At 46.9% G+C, this 20,873-nt stretch overlaps 1 protein-coding gene across 2 annotated transcripts; it reads left to right on the forward strand.

Annotated features, from left to right (window-relative positions):
• Positions 1 to 351: 351 nt before the first annotated feature.
• On the forward strand, positions 352 to 10,753 carry Cdca7 (cell division cycle associated 7). Of its 2 annotated transcripts, XM_048426135.3 has the most exons (10): positions 352 to 508; positions 3,116 to 3,238; positions 3,780 to 3,884; positions 6,197 to 6,433; positions 6,934 to 7,017; positions 7,391 to 7,591; positions 7,940 to 8,077; positions 8,707 to 8,856; positions 9,225 to 9,361; positions 9,651 to 10,753. In XM_048426135.3, exons 1-10 carry the CDS (start codon positions 488 to 490, stop codon positions 9,679 to 9,681), a joined length of 1,227 nt encoding a protein of 408 aa, XP_048282092.1. In that variant the 5' UTR covers positions 352 to 487; the 3' UTR covers positions 9,682 to 10,753. The 2 variants fall into 2 exon arrangements, with proteins under 2 accessions (XP_048282092.1, XP_048282093.1); XM_048426136.3 differs by lacking the exon at positions 3,780 to 3,884 and having other exon boundaries at positions 353 to 508.
• Positions 10,754 to 20,873: the final 10,120 nt, after the last annotated feature.

Consider the following 20,873-nt stretch of genomic DNA (forward strand, 5'->3'; position numbering starts at 1 on the left):
ATTTTTAAAAGATTAAACCACAGCAGAAATGAGAACGCCGGGGTTGGCTCTGCATGCAGTCTCTGCCAGCCCTCCCCCTCCTCTCTCGTGGTGCATGCAAATCAGCCGGCCAGTCCCGGGACGACGGCAGTCACTTTCGCGCCACTTTCTCAGGACCGCGCAGCTTTATAAAGAACAGGCAGCAATAAGTCCCCAAAATGCCACGTTTCAAAGCACATTCAGCAGTTCCCGAGGACACTCAAGATTACAACGGTCGGAACCGCTTGGTATTTTTCCCTCCGGGGCTTGGGCTCTGCGGGTGTTGCTAGAGCAGTCGTCTTAGCTGGCAGGACCTGTGAGCCGGCGCGGGAAAGTCGGCGGCCCCGCCCCTCCGGCGGCGGAGTGCGCGCCCCTCCTCTGCCCCGGAGCTCCCTCAGCTCCGGCTGCAAGTGCTTGTGGGCTCCGAAGAACTGTCCCCACTCGGAGTGCTTGGGTACCTGCAGCTAGCATGGAGGCTCGCCGCGCGCGGGTGAGGCCCGGCCGGGTGCACTGGGGCGGGGTTGGTGGGTGCTGGACGCCGGCGGGTGAGCGCCGCTCTCTTGTCCCACGGTGCTTCTGTTCTTCGCCAGGTTGGGGGAAATCACGATTGCTTTTCTTTTAATCTTTGCACCCAGGATAACTCTGGGCCAAGGTGATGCGCCTGCCGGCGCGCACGGGGTTGGCAATGCTCGAGGAACCTGCGGTACGTGCGCTCGTGCTACACGTGCGCGCCGGAGGCTGGGGGCTGGTCGCTGGTGGTGGTGGTGTCCGGCGGACGAATCCCCAGCCTTTCCGTCCCCTGGGACTTAGCTCAGCATTACTTGCTCACGGCGGGTGCGTGACTTTCCACGCGTGCACTGGTGGCCCTGGAACCCGCTTCCTCTGCTCTGAGGCCCCTTCAACCACTCTGAATCTGTGGGTTTAGGATTGAAGGCCTTGTGAACATCTCTTGAGAACTTGGGTTGTGCACGTGGGGTAGGGTATTGTTTTAGTCCCAGTATGTGACTGAGCCCAGTTCAAGGGTTTGGCGGTGCAAGCCGTGCACCACGGCGGTTTAAAGTGTGCTTCCTTGTCCCCTCCTCCCCACCCCTTCGCTACCTCACTTGCAGCTGCGAGCTGCCCCGAGTGGAACGTTACTTTTTTTTGCTCCAACGGATGCCAGAACTTAGGTCCTGCCCTGAAGAGGGTCGAAGAGTGGGGGGGATGGGCGGAAAGGAAGACAGTGACTTAAAATAAATATTAGAGGTTCGGGACCCTCGTGAGGGAGGTCTGGGTGAGTAGGCGGGGTCGTGGTGTGATCATTATTACGATTATCTCTGGGCTGAATGCCCTTTTGGGTACCTGGCTGGAAGAATCGGTTTCACTCCTGAGTTGCAGTTTTCCTGATTTAAGTGATAGTAATAATGTCACCTTCGCTGCAAAATATTAAGCAAACATCGTTAGCAAGTCCGCCGCCAAGGAACGCTCGCCATAAATGGAATTAGAGTTAATGTCCGCCAAGATAGTTCACCCCAGGCATAGCCATTTCCTCTGCTTTTCTGTGTCTTTTCCGTCCAGGATATATTTGGCCGATGGATGACTCTTGGCCTGCCGAGGCTTGTTAAAACTTAGCCTGTTTTCCTGGCTCCTTTTGATTGGCTGACATGGAGGTCTAATGACATAGATTGATTAGAAAAGTGGAGAGAATGGAAGTCATTTAAGGAGCGGTGCTGTTTTAGGGGATCTCTTGGGTTTTGCGTTGTGTTATACCTTGTTGTCTTGGGCTTTCTCATCTGGAAAACAGAGCAGAGACTTTTGGGTTTCCTTTTGACTCCTGACAACACACTGGCTCGAACGTTTACTGTAAATACAGCCTTTATATTTTATAGCTTTCCCCATCGCCACACGGAATGAGGGGAGGTTGGGTTGCCATCATCTTGGGAAATAATTTTATTGAATCTGAGGAACACAATTTCGTGAGGAAGTCCAGCTCTCCACATCTAGGCGTTCCCTCTCCCCCTAACGCATCCGGGCACTCTTGTGGAGCTGGTAACAGCTTGCCCTTTCGGGTTTTCAGTGCTATTCCTTGGATCTATTTAAGATTGTAAAACCTGGCCAGGCGGTGGTGGCGCTCGCCCAGCCCTTGGGAGGCAGAGGCAGGTGGATCTCTGAGTTCCAGGCCAGCCCGGTCTGCAGAACAAGTTCTGTACTAGTGAACAATACGGGGGCTGTAAATGGGAATGAGTGAAGCATTTTTGTATCTCGAAGTAATTTACCTTATGAAAACTTTAAAAAAAAAAAACTCTCCCTCATGGGCTGAGGATTGACGCCAGGACTTTGCTTACTAGGCAAATGCTTACCACTGTGCCACACATACACACACACACACACCTTAAAAATTTCAAGTCCTAAGGGGCCGTGAAAGGGGTCTGCATGAAGCCTGTGGTCATGGAGAGCTCAGCAGAACTTTGAGTGTAAGTTGCCCTCTAACTTGGCTTCTTGCGCCATGTGTTTGCGGGCTGATAATCCTTGATTTGTAAGGACTGTGCAGCACCTCCGCACCCCTCCTCACTGGAACGGGGCCTGTTTGGATGCCTGCCATCTTAAAGCACGGGACCTGCCCAATTTTTGTAGTTTGGGAAATTAGCATCACAGTGCAGTGCCCAACACTTACATAAAAAGACCTCATTAGCTTGGTTTTTGGCTAAGGGAGAAAACTTGCTCTGCCATCTTGCACTTTTGAAATCTCCTTTGAGAAGTACAGTTCGATTAGAAAAAATGAGGTTGGATTTTAGGAGCTGGCATTAAACTCGGTGGAGCTGAATATAATGCTAATGCTTAGGACTATAGGGTGGGAAGAGAAGTAACTGCAGATGTTTGGGTAAATTGATAAATATCATTAAAATGTTCTCCAGGAGTGATCCTTCCTTAGAATTTGACCTGAGTTGATTGGTGGGAGGTAGCTATTGCCAATCTCGTTCTTTCTCTGTAGGGCCTGGAAGAACAATGTGATCATCTCCTCTGCTGTTTAAATGCGCCAGACTGAGAAACGATGTCTTTAGTGGTCCTGTGCTGCAGGAAGCATGCCGCTTAATAGTGTTACCATTTCTCTCTGCAGCAAAAGGCTCTCAAAGTGAAGAACTTGAAGAACGTCAGATATATGAAGCTGATTTCCATGGAAACGTCGTCCTCCTCTGATGACAGTTGTGACAGCTTTGCTTCTGATAATTTTGCAAACACAGTAAGTGCGGCCTGAGAATAAACAGAATTGAGTCTGCAATGCTCCAAATGCCCCAACATGCTTTGTGCACAATTAAAACCGCTTGCTTTTTGCCTGCATTTCTATACAGCGGCTAGGAAAATACGGCATGCGCTGTAATTTCATTTCACTCTTTGCTGTGGGTCTAGGTAGTAATTGTTGGAGGTAGATGAGCTGCTTACTGTGTCCTTTTGAAATGTCGCCTAACCCAACAGGACTGATGACTCTGTAACAACTCAGAAATCATTTGTAAACCTCTGAACCATTTTTCTTTGTAACAAAAGCCATCTCTTGTAGTGCACTTGTAAATGTGATTTGCTCTCTGCACGGTTTATGGAAAATTGGTTCTTGGAAGAAGAAAAAAAAAATCCACAACCACATTTATTTATTTTACAGAAACCTAAATTCAGGTCAGATATCAGTGGAGAACTGGCTCATGTTTTTTCTGAGGACTCTGATAATCTTTCTGCGGCTTTTCAAGGGTAGGGTTCGCGATGCATTAAGCCATTGTGGATTCTTGCAGAAGCCAAGGCCAGATGTCGCTAACGAATTGGCCAGTGTTTTTCATGCCGACTCTGATGAGGAATCATTTTGCGGTTTTTCAGAGAGTGAGATACAAGATGGAATGGTGAGTTTAAGAAGTTGACCAGTATCAAGAAGTGAGGTACATGTGGAGGCTGGAGAGGTTTGCTCTTTGACCTACCCCTATTCCCCTCCCCCCAGCTCTCCTGTCAGTTCAGCTACCAGACTTGTTCCCCTGATCAGATGCTTTCTTTGCCTCTTCAAGCCATGTTTACTGATGTCCACCTTGTAGGTCTTAAACTTTTTTTTAAGGTTCTACAAATCTTGGAAATTCGTTAAACGAAGTTGGCTAGCCTCCAGATCGCTGTTAGCTACAGATCTGGCCTAATCGCAGGAAATGCCTATGTCCTAGACTAGCTACATTGGCACGTAGATGCAGGTGTTCGGCCCAGTGCTGGCACAGAGCTGACAAAGACAGGTTCCATAGGTCTAGCTGTGCCTGCTTCTCGGGACCCACTAAGGACACCGTGTAGGCGATACCAAGTAGGGCCTCTGCTGCTTCTGTGTTTACTGCTCTCTGGTCTGCTTCGCCTGCCCGCGTACGCTTCCCTCCCCTCTCAGCTGTCACTGGAGCCAGTGTAGCATCCTTGGACTTTCCCCTAAGGAAGCAGGGAGTACATTACAATGACCTGCATGTTAACTGTCTTCGCCATACCTGACAACAGTCCCTATAGGCCACCCATTGGGTGACAGTGCTGTGAGGAACAGCCCTGGCCCTGGGACTGTTTTATCACCGTCTGTCCCAAATGCGTGCTTCCCCTAATCAAAGACTTTCGTCCCAGTTGGTGGCTGGGGACAGGGTGCAGTTCTGGGTGTGGCCCATTTGTCTGTGGCCTGACTATCCTAGGCAGTCCCTTAGCTCTTTGCAGGTATTAACTTGTGATGGAGAAGATGGCAGCTGATTGAAAGTGCTAAGAATTCATGACAGTTTTGTTTCCTGAACTCTGTCCATGAACACTAAAAGCTGCCCTCGGGATCCTTATTTTTGGGTACTGCGGAGCAAACCCAGGGCCTTAGACACATTAAACATAGACCCTGCCACTGAACTGCATCCACGGCCCATTCAATTTTTTGAGGGGCTAGGGAGATGGCTCAGTTTGCCTTGCATAAATGCTGAGTGGGCATGGTGGCTTATCTAATCCCAGCTTCTCAGAAGGCAGAGATAGGATCCCTAGGGCAAACTGGCTGACAAGACAGAACGGCACATCAGAGAGTTTGATTAAAAGATCCTGTCTCAATTAGCAAGGTCAAGGGTGATTCACGATGTTAAACTCAGGCTTACACATGCACACTAACGTGTGCACACATGCAAGAACGAGAGTAGTGTTGTCATGAACAGTCCTGTCCAAAGCTTTTATGTAACTATGTGTTCTTGGGTCTAGACCTAGGAGTAGGTGCCTGGGATTTCTAGAGACCGTTTAACTTTTGAGCAAGCTGTATTAATTGATATGAAGTGGTACCTTATCTAGATCTTGACTTATAAAAAGCTAAGTTGGGCTTATAAGCTAAGCTAGACTGACTGGTAAAATTCAAAGACTAGAAAGATGGCGGGGAGAACTGATAAATTTTCTTTATTTGCTTGTTTTTGAAACAGGATCTGGCAGTATAGTGCAACTCGAGCTGGCCTAGACCTTGCTGTATAGCTCAGGATTCCTACGTGTAGGGCTTACACACCAACATACCTGTAGAACGGACCTGAAGTTTCAGTTAGGGAAGAGAAAAATCTTGAAATGGTCTGCACATGATGATGTGTACCTTAATCACAATTTAAAATGAAATTGGATATTGACAGTTTAGGAGATTATTTAATATCATCAGAGGCATTGAAACCATGTTCATGGGTGAGCATAGGTGTTCCTAGAGGACTTTATGAAAATGACTAAGGATTGGTTTTAAGGAAATGGGAAGGGGGCAGAAGTTTCCACGTTTTAAAATAATGAATCAGAAGCATAGGTCTAAGGATTGTAAAGGTGGCTCAGACAGTGCCTCAGACGAGCAGCCCAGTGGAGCTCTCCTCCGTCGTATTCATTTTCAAGTCTTGATCTTTTGTTACCCAGGAACCTTGCTGTTCACTTAGTGGCTGATTTGCTCTTGTCCTTTATGCCAAACGGATTTTTGTATGTTTTTGTTTTCTGAGACAGGGTTTCTCTGTGTGTCCTCGGCTGTCCTGGAACTCACTCTGTAGACCAGGCTGGCCTCAAACTCACAGAGATCTGCCTGCCTCTGCCTCCCTGAGTGCTGGGATTAAAGGCGTTTGCCGCCACTGCCCACCTCCCTACAGGATTTTGTAGTGGTAATTGGTTTTGCTTGTATGCCAATCAGCAGGTCCTTACCAACTCCCTTTCTCTGGTTAACTAGAGACTGCAGTTAGACAGGGAAGGCTGCCGGACCAGAAGTCAGTGCCGTCATTCGGGACCTCTCAGGGTAGCCATGAAGTTCCCAGCACGAAACCCGCGGGGGCCAGCCAACAAAAAAGCCGTCCCCTCAAAAGCCACTGAGAACTCTGCAAACGATTCCCATTCTGACTCCGAGGAAGAAGACGGCATGAACTTTCTGGAGAAGAGGGCCTTAAATATAAAGCAAAACAAAGCAATGGTAGGTGTTTGGATGTACCCGAAGGAGCCCTTTCCGGCTTCTCTCTGAGCAGCTCGTTTCTTCTTACCTCCCTGTTTCCGTGTCGTTGTGAAGTCTTAATGATGTGTTTTGAATATATATTTGTTTTTATTTATGTGGAGGAGGGGCTCTGCTATGCGTGCAGTGCCCTTGGAGGCCAGAAGAGGGCATTTTGTATCCCCTGGAGCTAAGTGTAGTTGTGAGTTACCACATTGGCGCTGGGAACTGAACCCTGGTCCTTGGCAAGAGCTAGTGCATTTACCTGCTGAGCCTGCTCTTTGTGTGTGTATGTGTGCGCGCGCACACACACACACCCAGCTGCTTTTTAAACTGTTGAGAGCTGGGATAAGCATAGTGGGGTATTCAGCAGAAACTTGACTTCGTTAATGTATTAAGTAGAAAGTTGGGGGTAGGCTAGTGTTATTTCCACAAATTGCCTCTTGTCACCAGTTACAAGTTTCGTTTACTTTCTCCCACTTTAGCTTGCAAAGCTGATGTCAGAATTAGAAAGTTTCCCTGGCATATTCTCCGGAAGAAATTCCCTCTCCGGTCACGGATCCAAAGGTGTAAGTGCTTCTTTCTGAACTCTTGTTTTGGACATGCCCAGTGCAGATCTCTCAGATTTTAGAGTCTTGTTTTTATATTTGGGGGTGGGGTGGGGGTCACTAGAAACTCCCCCCCCTTTTTTTCAAGACAGGGTTTCTCTAGCTTTGGGGCCTGTCCTAGAACTAGCTCTTATAGACCAGGCTGGCCTCAAACTCACAGAGATCCGCCTGCCTCTGCCTCCCAAGTGCTGGGATTAAAGGCGCGCGCAACCACCGCCTGGCTCAAAATTGGTCTTTTTAAGACATACTGAGGGGAAAAGAAAGTACATAGAATTTCTTTGTCAAGTCAAATCCTACTAAGAAGTGGATCTATATTGTGTGTTTCCTTCACCAGTCAAAGTCCCCTAGAAGACGTACCTTCCCAGGCGTGGCTTCCAGAAAGAACCCTGAACGGAGAGCCCGGCCTCTCACTAGGTCAAGGTCCCGGATCCTGGGGTCTTCAGGTGCTCTGCCCACAGAGGAGGAGGAGGAAGAAGAAGAAGAGGATAAATACATGCTAGTGAGGAGGAGGAAGTCCGTGGATGGCTACATGAATGTGAGTCCTCCATGGTATCTCCTTCTGTTACCTCTCCTCAGGAAGCTTGGCATTGAACATATAGCCTTAGGCCACTCCACGTCATCAATTCTCCATAAGCCATCAGTGCTACATAAGCATCCTTAATTTTGTTCGGTCAAGAGCCAGATTTTCAACTTCTCAGTATTTGTAAGAATTGTTTCTATGCTTCCGGTTAGTTATCCTGACAGTAAATCATACGGGCTGCCCCCTCTCTCCATGAGCCAGAAAGATTTCCCAGACTGAATTTTCTGTGAAAAGTTTCACACGAAGCGTCTTGAGATTTAGGGTTGCAGAAAGGAACTCGGTTTCCTGCTTCTTCTTCTGCAGGACGACGACATGCCCAGAAGCCGACGCCCTGGAACCATGACCCTCCCGCATATAATCCGCCCCGTGGAAGAAGTTACGGAGGAAGAGATCAGGAACATCTGTAGCAACTCTCGGGAGAAGATCTACAACCGGTCGCTGGTGAGTGCCAGGGTTGTCCCCTTCCCGAGGACAGACAGTCCCTGTCCTAAGGGTGCCGCACATGGTATATGTGTGGTCTGCACATTCAGCCCTGCACGGTTTCTGTTTGTTTGTTTTTTCCCATACAAGGGAAGAAGAGTTACAGAATGCCTGGGAAGTCTGCAGTAGGGTTATATCTTCTTAACATAGAAGTTGATTCATGCAGCTTGGATTTACTGTGTATTGTTAGGGTGTATGTGTTAGTAGCTACTGGGAATGCAATGGTGAGCCAAAGGGGTTTGTTGTTGTTGTTTAAATGGATTTGGAAGAGGAAAAATGGATTTGGTGGAATTTTTTTTTTCTTGTGCTGGGGATCAAACCCAGGATCTTGAGTGGATTAAACACGTACTCTGGTCCTGAGTCGTGTCTCCTCCCCCATCACCCCAATAGTTTTAATGATACTACTATTGTCCCACCAATAGAGTGGAAAGCCTTGCTTGAGATACTGTTTGTATTTGTGTGTGCAGGTGCTAAGTGGACTTCAAAGATGGAGTTTCAGGTCCCTTATTACAGTGTGGATGTTCTTTGTGTTGTTTTTTTCTCTGCAAACAGCAGTGTTTGCTTCTTCTCTCATCTGGTCCTCCTTTCAGGGTTCTACATGCCATCAGTGTCGCCAGAAAACCATCGACACCAAAACAAACTGCAGGAACCCAGACTGCTGGGGCATCCGGGGCCAGTTCTGTGGGCCCTGCCTTCGAAACCGTTATGGTGAAGAGGTCAAGGATGCTCTGTTGGACCCGGTAGGTTCCTGAAAAGATTGGGGAGGGACTTGAACTCACGGCGTCAGGAATCCATGGTGTGGTGCTGCATGGATGTAGCTGTCCAGAGAGCTCAGGTCTGCTCTGTGTGTGTGCGTGTGTGTGCTCGCATGCACACGCATGTAGCCAGGGCTCTAGAACCGAGGGCTTTACGTACGCTAAGCAAATGCTCTCACACTGAGCCGGAAACTTGGATCCCTGTTTTATGACTTAGTTATTAATTAAAAAAAAAAAAGTCACAGGGTAAATGAGTTGATGCTAACTAAGTACTTGAGTGGCTAAAGAAACGGAACCAGTGGATGGAGGTGAAGGGATGCTTAGCCTCAGGGTGCTTTCCCACAATCCTTCAGAACTGGCACTGCCCGCCCTGCCGAGGAATTTGCAACTGCAGCTTCTGCCGCCAGCGAGACGGACGCTGCGCCACGGGAGTCCTCGTGTATTTAGCCAAGTACCATGGCTTTGGGAACGTGCATGCTTACTTGAAAAGGTAACGGCCATGTGTTTTTTCTCTTTCCCGTCAGTCTCAGATTCATTTATGTGACTTAATAAGATGGTAGAAGGCTGGAGAGTGGCTCTCTTGGGGGCAGGTTAGCGGAAACTGCATCTTCAGTAGAGCAAGTCATGGATCTAACATGGGTTGGATGGCTAAGACACGTGTGTTGGCAGTATGTATGTTAGGGCTCCATAATTTTTTTTTTTTAAGAAATAAATTTGACTTTCCAAAGAGAATTATTGGTTAAAAACCATCTTGACATCTTCCTCTTTGCCCTTCTCAGTCTGAAGCAGGAATTTGAAATGCAAGCCTGAAGATCCGCTGCCTGTTTTCGGCTTCTCAAGACTCTTGTTGATACTATCGTTGATGGGCGCCTGAGCGAGAATCGTGGCGATCGTCTTAGAACTCAGTCAGATTAATCTTATGGGATTCACACTTGTTTCGGGGACCTCATACTTCTAGTTACACTTCAGCTACGTGTAGTTCCCCACAGCTTGCCCTGGCCCCTACCTTGTAGCCTCCCCGCTCCCATGGTCCTTTACTACCACTTCGTTTGAGTTCTTCTTAAGTGGCAGTTTTAGAAAGCATATTTGTTTTATTGGTGTTGAAATAGTCTCAGGACATACCAATAAACCCAAGCACTTAGGGGTACAGTAGTGTTGGGCACAGCGGTTCTGCTAAGTTGCAGAGAACAGCCCTTTAACTTGTTTACATAGAATCGATGCACGCGGTTCAGTGGCTAGCGTGCCGTCGGCTGACGTTTGAAATGGATCAGGCCGAGGCACAAACAAAGGTCTGAAAACAATGTGGGAAATTAGGTAATTGCTGGGAAGTGGAGTAGCACATTCGGTGACTTTCTGGACAAACAGAACTCCTTTGTGTTGTGCTCAGCGTATACCCTGTCGCAGTGGAAACTCGGTTACTGCTAAGATCCTCCCTAAGTTAGAGTGGTCCATCTGTGTACACACAGTCTCCCAAAGGTACCATACTGACTTAAACTGCTGTAGAAGAAGCCTTCTAGGAAGTGAGGACGAGTCTCTGCGAAGGGCTGATCTGAAATCTTGCTGTGACGATTCAGAAACTTTAAATAGCTTCCTTTGGTTCCAGGAAGTTTCCTGAGGAGGACCCCCTGGAGGTTGTGTCCAGGGTTTCCGGTTAGGTTCTAAACAGTTTTGTGACAGATGGGTAGCTTTGAACCACTCTAGCAAACTACCCCAGCCGGTTCTTGGGCTGATGCCGGCAGTCGCCCCTCCCCCCTCCTGTTGCTGTCTCCCTCTCTGTTTGTGATGCACGGTTGGACCTTGAATCATTCGGTGTAAATACAGCTTTGCCCTCTAATGCTTTTATACAAAGGTTTTTATTTTAATAATAAAACATTTTGTTTAAGCTTGTGTGTTTATTTTTGCTTTTTAAAAATCAGTATTGCCATACTTAATCCCCTTGTGTTTTGAAAGGTCATTTCTGCCTCTTCTACTGAAATTTTCTCTTTTGGCTTAGGTTTGGCAGGCAGCTCTTTTGAGCAAGGTCCCATTTGATGGCGTGACTCTTAGCAGAAAACACGTGTGCTTGGGAAGTCTTCTGTTGTTTTCCTTTACTGTTCACAGGGATTGGCCACTATTATCAAATACTTACTAAATGTGTTCCATGCCTTGAGTTTTCTGGACTATAAGAACGGGAACATACAAAAGACAGAAACACTAGAACTGGGCATGGTGGTGCGTGGAATCCCAGTTCACACGAGACTGGAGCAGGAGGATTGCAAATTTGAGGCAAGCCTCAAAAAAAATCGCCGTATTATTTTTTAGAAAAGATTTTGTTTTTATTTATATGTTGCATGGGTTTCTTCTGCATATGTGTGCAGGTACCCTCGGGAGGCCAGAAGAGGGTGTGGGATCTCATGGAGCTTGAATCACAAGCAGTGTGACCCACCAGATGCGGGTGCTGGGAACTGAACTGAGTCCGTGGAGATCAGCAAGCATTCCAATTGCTGAGCCGTCCAGACTCCACAGAGCTCTTAAAACGAAATTTCTAACCAGGATTAGTGAGTTACAGTCTGCATGCACATCCAACCACATATACCTTTTTACATTTGTATAAGAGTTTTCCTTTTCAAAGCACTTGGCAGGCTGGAGAGATGGCATTGTTCTTGGGAGGACCCAGCACCCATGTGTTAGTTGACAACCATCCATAGCCCCAGTTCTAGGGGATACAATGCCCTCTTGACCTGTCAAGCCTGGCTCTTTATAGGGAAAAAAAAAATACTATGTCGTAGATCTACCTTCAGTGGTAAACCATGGGTGTACACACTGTATAGGACCAGACTGAATGTCATTCACTTGGTACCTGGAGCCAAAAGAAGTCAGCCACATTTTAGAAACCAAGTTGTAATTCAACCCCATTGAGTGTGATTGGGGAGCTTAAATGCCAGAGCTCATATAAGTTGGTCTATTTGACATTTGTGACTGATGATTGAACCCAGGGTCTTCTGCTGAGTTATACCCCAACTTACTTGCATTGTTTTTGGTGTTAGTGTAAGGGATATGGTTTTTCCTTTAAAATGATCAACAGTTGTTCATTGTGACACCTTATCCTTAAAGGAGCTATGCAGTCTACCAGAGGGACTATTGGAAAAAGCCTACAAGTGATGTCCCCTGTGGAGTGAAGGGAGGCAGCACTGGTTTCTCATCAGGCAGTTCTGCCATAGATGCTCCCCTCCCGCTTTTTGAGATAGGAACTTGTGTGTTGCTCAGTCTGCTTTTAAACCCCAGGAAAGGAAACTGAGCTTGCCCTAGCAGGAACAAGAAAGCCTAGGGAGATGGTTAAGTTCAGTCTGGAGAGGAAGGCTGGGTGCCCAGTCCAACCTGGCTGAGCAAAGGCTGGGAGGAAATGGAAGCTCCTGAGGACCAAAAGCCTCGCTGGAGAGAGGGCGTGGAATGATGGCTACCCAGGGTGATGGATTATCCGCATGGGTGACAGAAACCAGGAGCTTCAGCTGCATGCCTGCATGGATGAAAATCCTCTAAGCAGGGGAAGCCAAAGGCACTAGGTACTAGTCGAAGACGAAGACGTTAGAGGGAAAGAACAAGGAATAAAAGCAAAAGCCACTCACACTTGACTTTTATTCAATCTCCTCAGAAATTTGGGGTTTTGCAATACTGGAGTATCCAGTTGAGGGCTTCCAGACATCCAGCAGAAACTTACTGGGGAAGTTTTTCCCAGCCGGAATTCCCAAATGAGCTTTCTATTGTGGATGAGTTTCCAGTGTCCAGCCTCCCAGGCCCCCTGTAGGCATTCTTATACTTTGGGATAAACAATGGTCACATTGCTGGAAATGGTTCAATTTTAAGCCAGATGGTGGTGGCGCACACCTTCAATCCCAGCACTTGGGAGCAGAGACAGGCAGATATCCGTGAGTTCGAGGTCAGCCTAGTCTGTAAAGTGAGTTCCAGGACAGGCTCCAAAGCTATAGAGAAACCCTGTTTCCAAAACGAAAAAGTTTAATTTTGCTGGGCGGTGGCGGCACACGCCTTTAATCCCAGCACTCGGGAGGCAGAGGCAGGTGGAGCTCTGAGTTTGAGGCCAGCCTGGTCTATAGAGTGAGTTCCAAGATAGTCAGGGCTACAAAGAAAAACGCTGTCCTGAAGCAAAAAAGCTTTAATTTGGGGTGGGGACAGGGGCTGGAGCAATGGCTCAGCAGCTAAGAGCATTGGCTGCTCTTCCAAAGGACCCCCCCCAACAGTGAACCGTTACCCGAAAACCCTTTCTCCCCTAAATTGCCTTTGCCATAATATTTTCTCACCACAAATAATGAAATGAAGATAACATGAGAATGTAAATATTCATGTATCTACTTAGAGATATTAATGATGACTGATATTGCTACATACCCTCCCAGAAGAATGATCCCCAAACCATGAATATTGTGGCAGAGCAGTGACTTTGTTAGGGTTCCTAGGAGCCGTAAGTCAGCTACTGTGTGCGGTTTGTTTGTTTTGCTTTGCTTTTTGTTAAACTGGCTTGGTCTTGAACTCCTGATCCTCCTTCCTAGGATTGCAGATGTTCACGACTATGCCTGCCCAGATCCACCTGTGTTTCTGTCACCTCGTGCCTGCCAGATACAGCGTGTCTTCACCTTGTCCTTCCCTCACTGTGCCGCCCTCATTGAGCAGTATGTGTGGGTGAGATAAGCGCAATTTCTATTCTTCAAAGCGTATGATAGGAGGCTGAAGAAATGGCTCAGCAGGCAACGGTGCTTGCCGCCAAAGCTGACGACCTGAACCTGAGCCCCAGCACCCACGTGGTGGAAAGAAAGACCCCCGAGTTGTCCTCTGAACCTCCGTACGTGTGCTGTGGCAAGCGCTGACATATACACACAAGTTAATTAAAAAGTAATACTGTAGAAAGAGTCCTGATGTAATACTCAAATAGTGTATGAGCATGGAATTAAAAGTTCCAGAGAAATACAGTCTGGAAGATGCTTTCCTCGGCCCCACAGAAGTCGGCAGTGTGAGGTCATGACAAACCTGCCCTGTTCGCTTTCCTCACTTGTTCTGACAATGCCAGGAATCCATATTTTTGCTTTCTCTCGTTTTTGTTTGTTTGCCCGTATTTTAATAGAGCGGTCCTCATGGCAATGAGAGTTTTTCTTCCAAGCTGAGTAGCTGTAAATGTTCTGTTGCTTCTTAATGACCACCAGTGTGGTCAGAAAGTAGAAACTGTCTCCGGAGCTTGCCTGGGTTTCCAAGACATGGCCATTTTGAGTCCTATGGTGCTTAGGGAGGAAAATATGTAAATAAAATTCCTTTATGCAAATGTTTCCAGCAACTCTCATTGCCAGCCAAATTCTTGTAAATCATGATAAACAGATGCTACTGAGCTAAATGACGAAGTGAAATTATGGAGATAGAGTCTATTTATCTTATTTTTCAGTGTTGGGGAGGGAGAAAAAGATATTAACTAAATTTTCTCAGCCTGCATGATGATTAAGGCAGACACCAAGAACTCTATTAATTGATTTCAGCAGGCACAATGAGAGGACTAACCCACTGGAGAGCTACCCTGAAAGGCAGAACTTCTGTGGCAATTTAGTTTGTTTGACCATAGAACCAGGCAGGAAAGTTTCCCAAGCAATCTAGCATCAAGCTTCCTGGGCCCCTGGGATGTTCAGTGTTTTGTGACTCTTTTTTTCTTAACTTAAAAAAATTAAAATTTACTATTTCAAAACATACAATTTGTTAGCTTCCAGTACATTCACGGTGCTGTGGAGTGCCTCACTAACTGCAAAATATTCCCAAGTCCCTTACTCCAACACTGGTTCTGCACCCTCCTGATGCTGCGACCCTTTAGGACCGTTCCTCCCGTTGGGGTGGCCCCAACCATAAAATTACTTCATAACTACTTCAGTACTTCATAACTGCAGTTTTGCTACTGTCGTGAATTGTAATATAAATATCTGAGATCTGTGGGGTCTCGACCCACGGGATGAAAACGCTGATCTCCCCTCTCTCTTTTTCCCTCTCTAAGCTCCTGGACCCATCTGCTTTCCTTCTCTAGAACTGCCTATTTTGGATGTTTGGCTTGTACAAGATATAGTGTTCCACTTAGGTTTCTGTTGCTTGGGTAAACATGATATGATCAAAGGCAGCTTGGAGCAGAAAGGTTTTATTTGGCGTACAGTCCTTCATTGAGGGAAATAGAGACAGGAACCATAGAGGAAGTGCTGCTTGCTGGCTTGTCTCCAGTGGCTTGCTCAACTTGCTTTCTTATATACCCCAGGGATACCTGCTCAGGGGTCGCACTGCCTCCAGTTTGAATGGTTTTCCTGTATGTATTTGAGTGTACCCTGTCCATACCGTGCTCTCAGAAATGAGATGAGGGCATCAGATCCCCTAGAACTGAAGTTATAGACAGCTGTGAGCTACCATGTGGGTGCCGAGAACTCAACCCCAGGTCCTCTGGAAGAGCAGCCAGTGCTCTTAACCGTGGAGCCATCCCTCCAACCCCTCTCTATTCTATTTTTTAGATTATCATTTGTTGTATGTGTGTATATATGCCTATATACATGTACATATTTATACAGCATGGGCGGGAAGGCCAGAGGAAACAACTTGTGGGATTTTGCGGCAAGTGGCTTTGCCCACTGAGCTCAATTTCCTATTTGCACACTGCAGTGACTCTTCAAAATTGTATCACTTTTTTTTTTTCCCAAGAAAAATTGTATTTAAGTGTGTGCGGGTGGTAGTGGGGAATAAGCCCACTGTCTGATACAAGCGAGGCTGGTGTTTTCTCGCTGAACTACACACACAACTTGTGAATTTAAATTTTCTTCTCCCATCTTAAAAGCTTCAGCGTCTCTCCCAGGTTAGAGCTCACCCTCACATGTTGCCCTTCTTGTCATCCATCCCAGCCTTCTTCTCTGCTCTTTGCTCTTTCTATTCTTTTTTTTAATATTTATTCATTTATTATGCATACAATATCTGCCTACATGTCTGCCTTCAGGCCAGAGAGGGCACCAGACCTCATTACAGATGATTATGGGTCACCATGTGGTTGCTGGGAATTGAACTCAGGACCTTTGGAACCTGCTCTTAACCGCTGAGCCATTTCTCCAGCCCCTCTCTTTCTATTCTTTTTTTTTAAGATTTATTTATTTATTATGTATACAACATTTTGTCTGTGTGTATGTCTGCAGACCAGAAGAGGGCACCAGACCTCATTACAGGTGGTTGTGAGCCACCATGTGGTTGCCGGGAATTGAACTCAGGACCTTTGGAAGAGCAGGCAATGCTCTTAACCACTGAGCCATCTCTCCAGCCCCTCTCTTTCTATTCTTGCACAGCATCCTCTGCGCTACAGTCCACTCCGTGGTCCCTTTTGTGCTGCGCAGGTGTCTTAACTAAGGTGATGCGATGACTAATATCCCTTGTCAACCTGATGGCATCTAGGATCCCCTCTGGACGTCCCTGTGAGGAGTTACCTGGGTTAGGCCCTTAGGGGACGGCACCATTTTTGGATTGAATGAAAAGGAGAAAGAAAACTGAGCAGGAACACAGACTGATGTAACCAGGTGCCTCAGGTTCCTGCCGCCATGATGCCTTCCACCTGATGGGCTGTACCCTGGAGCTGTGAGCTTCCTCAAACTCCTTTTTTTAGATCGTAACAACAGGAAAAGTAGCTAAATACACAGGGAGGTGGGTGGGCAGAGGGAGTGGTGGTAGCAGAGGCGTCAGCGTGGTGGTAGTGGTGGTGGTGGTGGTGGTGGTGGTGGTGGAGGTGGTGGTGGTGGTGGAGGAGGTGGAGGTGGTTGTAGGAGCCATGATAAGATAAGTAGAAACAGATCACCCAAAGGAAGTTCTTTACTTCCAACCATTATCACCTGCCAGAGTAGGACTCAGCCATTGATAAGTTTAATGGAGGCCTGAGTCTCAGTAGTTTACCCTGAAGCAATACCTGGTTGCAGGAAGAACTGCAAACTGAGATTACCAGGGCACTACCCAAGGACAGACCATCCAAAGGAAATGCCTAAAGTTCCAACTGCTGTAGATAGGACACCTGCCAGCACACACTCACCAGGACACCCCTAGACACTCCCACCTTTACTACTATAAAAATCCAATTCTAACTGAGCTCGGGGCTCTCGAGTATTCCAGTGTGTTGGACATACAGAGAGACCGAGTTTGCAAACTTGTATAAAATATAGGCTCTTTGCTTTTACATACGGGACTCACTCTCCTTGTTGGTTTTTGGGGTCTTCGCGGATCTGGGCGTAACAGTGGTGGTGATGGTGGTGGTTGTGGTGAGATCCGTCATTCTCGAACTTTCATTTTCCCCTCTAGCAGTTTCCTCTTTTGGTTTTACGGAACACATCCTCAGGTGATTTCTCCAGAAAACGTAGGAGGGACATCCTTGCGTGCATTGATAATTATTTTCTTGACAAACCTGATGGGTAGCTTGGCAGGAAAAGAGGATTTGAAGTCGAGTTGTTTCTCCCAGTTTTCCTGCTGGGGTCCTTTGCCCCCGAGCGTCTATTGTGCCAGTGAAAGATGTTTCAGACGGAAGCCTGTATTTTTCTCTCTGGAAGCTTTCGAGGTTTGAATTTTCTGGGAACCAAAATTTCACGATGATGTCTCTTGGTGATTTTTGCTTTGATTCTCTCCACCCCCCTCCCCGCCCCCCATTTGTTCTGACTGATACTCTTCAATTAAAATGATCCTATTCTGCCAAGGGAAACTTTTTCTATATTAAATATAGTTTACTTCCCTCAATTTTGTTGTGAGGATTTTTACTCTGGAATTCTTCGTTATTGCGGACCAGATCTGCTGCACGGGCGCTCTGTTTTTATCTTTCCTTTTGTGGAATCTGTGTCTGTCTACAGCTAGTGAGGCTGCAAATCTTCAACCTAAGTCTGGTCATGTGGAATTGCTTTTTATGCCCAACAACATGGTCAAATATCACCAATTTCGTATAGATCAATTAACAGTTGTGTTTTTAGCCGTATTTTTAACTTCCAAGAGTCCACTACTGGCCTGTGATTATTCATTTTCATAGCATCATTTTTTTTTGGCATAGAATTTATTTCCAATTTTTTCTTTAACTCCTTCAGTTCAGCTTATTTCTATCCTGTTGCCGGCTGCAGGTTCCCTTTCAGCATCTTCGTGTTTCTCAGAGTCAGCATGTCTTTAGGAATGGGGCCATGGGAAGGCTGATCCTGGCTGGCTGAGCCAGGCCTCCTGGTGAGGGCACATGATTTCAGGCTAAAGGCTGGGAGCTGACTCTGGCTCTGAGAGACCCAACCTCCAAGTTTTAGCTTGAGGTGGGCTTTACCAGAAGGGCCCAGTATACAGTAATCCATCTACTCCTCCGTCCGTACACTCTTACACTGCCTCCTGCCTCCTGCACCGTCTCAGCCCTGTGGTCAGGAGGTGTCAGCCATTGAGTCCTGAGAAACACACACCTAAGAGCAATTTTCCTTCTTTAAGGGGCATGATGCAGCGTTTGTACCATGTATAGCCCAGCATGCATTGAGCTGTTTCCTAATTGCATTCCTTTGTGCCTTGGTCTTATGATATGGACTTGTTCCCCTCATAAGCTTACTCTTTTTCCGTTGTGCTGGACCATTCTGATTTCTTTATGCTTCTATAAAACAGCAGAGGGGGATCAAGCCTGTCTAACTAGCTAATAGAGTCTGCTCCCCGCGGGGCAGACCAGATCTTGCCACACATTCTGTGAGCCACTAATCCTGGGCACTGTTCTACTACAGTTATTAACTGAACTCTTGCCCTAAATGACTTCCGGCCTTGGGCCCACTGTTTCTCTTGATGGTGTGCTGTTCATCCTCGGGACCAGGTGTGCCCAGTTAGTAAATCTTTAACTTCTCTATTATTGGTGTAATCAGGCGGGGGCACAATGGACAGTCCTGTGTGGGGAGTTGGCAGAGTTATGTGGTTCCACAGCAGCAAGTTTTTATTTTCCTAATGAATTATTTTGTTCAATGAGGCTGTCATTGTATATGTTTTCATCCTTCACCAAAACTCACACAAACTTCTCAAAGGAAGAGGCATAAAAGAATTCCCATAAGGCACCATGAGAATCATTAAAGATGGACGTAAAGGTGGCGGAGCACCGATCTGCAATACTGGGGTGCTGGAACTTGGTCAAGCAGCAGTGGTCACCGTGGGGTCCATGCCAACCAAACAGGTGAGACTTTGCACTTTTCCACTTTAAGAACAAGGAAACAGCCAGGTGTGGTGGCTCACACCTTCAATTCCAGCACTTGGGAGGCAGAGGCAGGTGGATCTCTGTTAGTTCTAGGCCAGCCTGGTCTACAGAGTAAGTTCTAGGACAACCAGGGCTGTATAGAGAAACTCTGTTTCGAGAAACCAAAACCAATCAACCAACCAAACAAGGAAACAGAACCGATATTTTGTCTGAGCATGGCAGATGGCATTTTCCAAGAAATCGCCCTAGCATCTTATCGCTAGGCCCACCTGCTTTTCATCGCCTTTGCCACACAGTCTAATCCTCCTCCTGCTGGATGTTGCTGCGATGAAATATCCAATTAAAAAGCAATTTACGGGATTATTTTAGCTGACAGTTCTAGGTTTGAGTTCAGCATAGCAGGGAGGCTGGGGTGGAAGGAACTGAAAACAGCTAGTCCTATAGGTTAACAACAGCACAGAGATGAATGAATACATGCACTTAGCATGCAGCTGGCTTTTATACAACTAAGGGTCCCAAATCAGGGAATGGTGCTGCCTTCAGACTGGGTCTTATCACATCGAGGAAAACTCATCAAGATAAGACCCCCAGCCAGGCCTTGGTAGCATATCTTTTGGCTGTTGCTGGTTTGTTTGTTTGAGACTGGGTTTCTCTGTGTGTCTCTGGCTGTCCTGGAACTCCCTCTGTAGACCAGGCTGGCCTCAAACTCACAGAGATCCGCCTGTCTCTGCTTCCCTGAGTGCCGGGATTAAAGGCATGCACTACCACCACCCTGGGCATCTTTTAATCCTCGAACTTGGGAGGCAGAGGCGGGCAGATCTCTGTGAGTTTGACGCCAGCCTGGTCTACAGAGGGAGTTCCAGGGCAGATAGAATCACATAATGAGACCTGTCTCAAAAAAGCCAAAAATAAATAAATAAATAATCTCCCCAGGCATGTCCACAGGCTGACCTGATCCAGACTAGTCATCAATGGTATGCTCTGCCTCATTGAGTCTAGGTTGCGTCAAGTTGACTGTCAAATCTAACCAACAAAGTGGGCACTGTCTTGATCAATAGAACATTGTGGAAATGTCAGTGTTCGACTGGCAAGGTTGGGCTCAAAAGGGTCGAGTGGCATCTAACTCTCTCGCTGCTCTCAGAACCCAACCACCATGTAGTTAGGAAACTCCTAGCCACCAATCTATTCCAGTCAATGGCGGCCACACGTTACAAACGAGAGCGGACCAGCCTGCTAGTAATTCTGGTCCTCTGTTGCCGGGCTCCCCTCGGCCTCTCTGCTTCTAGATGAGGTCTCAGACAGTGCAGAATAGAGATGATGGTTCAATCCCTGTCTGAATCCCTGGCCTACAGCACTCAGGAATGTGCAAAGACTTGCTCTATGCTGCTATATTCTGAGATAATCTGATTGTACAGACTTGGGGATTTTCTTCTTCCAGACCTGTTGCCCTGAGCCCCTGGGCTCGTCTGCCCACTCTGTGAAGACTGTTGCACTAGTTTCCTGGGGCATCTGGGATGACCCTGATTTCATCACTGCGTAAAACACACATATATCAATGTACTCTTATGTATCAGTTAAAAAATATATAAGGTTCTACATATTCTACAGAAATTATTTTTTCACTATTCTGGAGGTTAGAAGTCTGAGATGGCGATCAATAGGGTGGGTTGCTTTGGAGACCTGTCATTGGCCCCCAAAGATGGATGTCCCTGGTATCATCACGTGACTTTTCTCTGTACTCCTGTTCACATTCCTTCCATGAGATCATTAGTCCTGCTGGTTGGAGTCT

This window comes from Myodes glareolus, chromosome 21 (genome assembly GCF_982192425.1).
Source record: "Myodes glareolus chromosome 21, mMyoGla1.1, whole genome shotgun sequence".
Classification (NCBI taxonomy): Eukaryota; Metazoa; Chordata; class Mammalia; order Rodentia; family Cricetidae; genus Myodes; species Myodes glareolus.

Bases quoted from the DNA above. Each gene is read 5' to 3' on its own strand.
- Cdca7 (XM_048426135.3), top strand. From the start codon at position 488: ATGGAGGCTCGCCGCGCGCGG. The intron at 509-3,115 runs GTGAGGCCCGGC...TTCTCTCTGCAG, and splicing joins TGGAGGCTCGCCGCGCGCGG to CAAAAGGCTCTCAAAGTGAA. The intron at 7,018-7,390 runs GTAAGTGCTTCT...TTCCTTCACCAG, and splicing joins CCGGTCACGGATCCAAAGGT to TCAAAGTCCCCTAGAAGACG.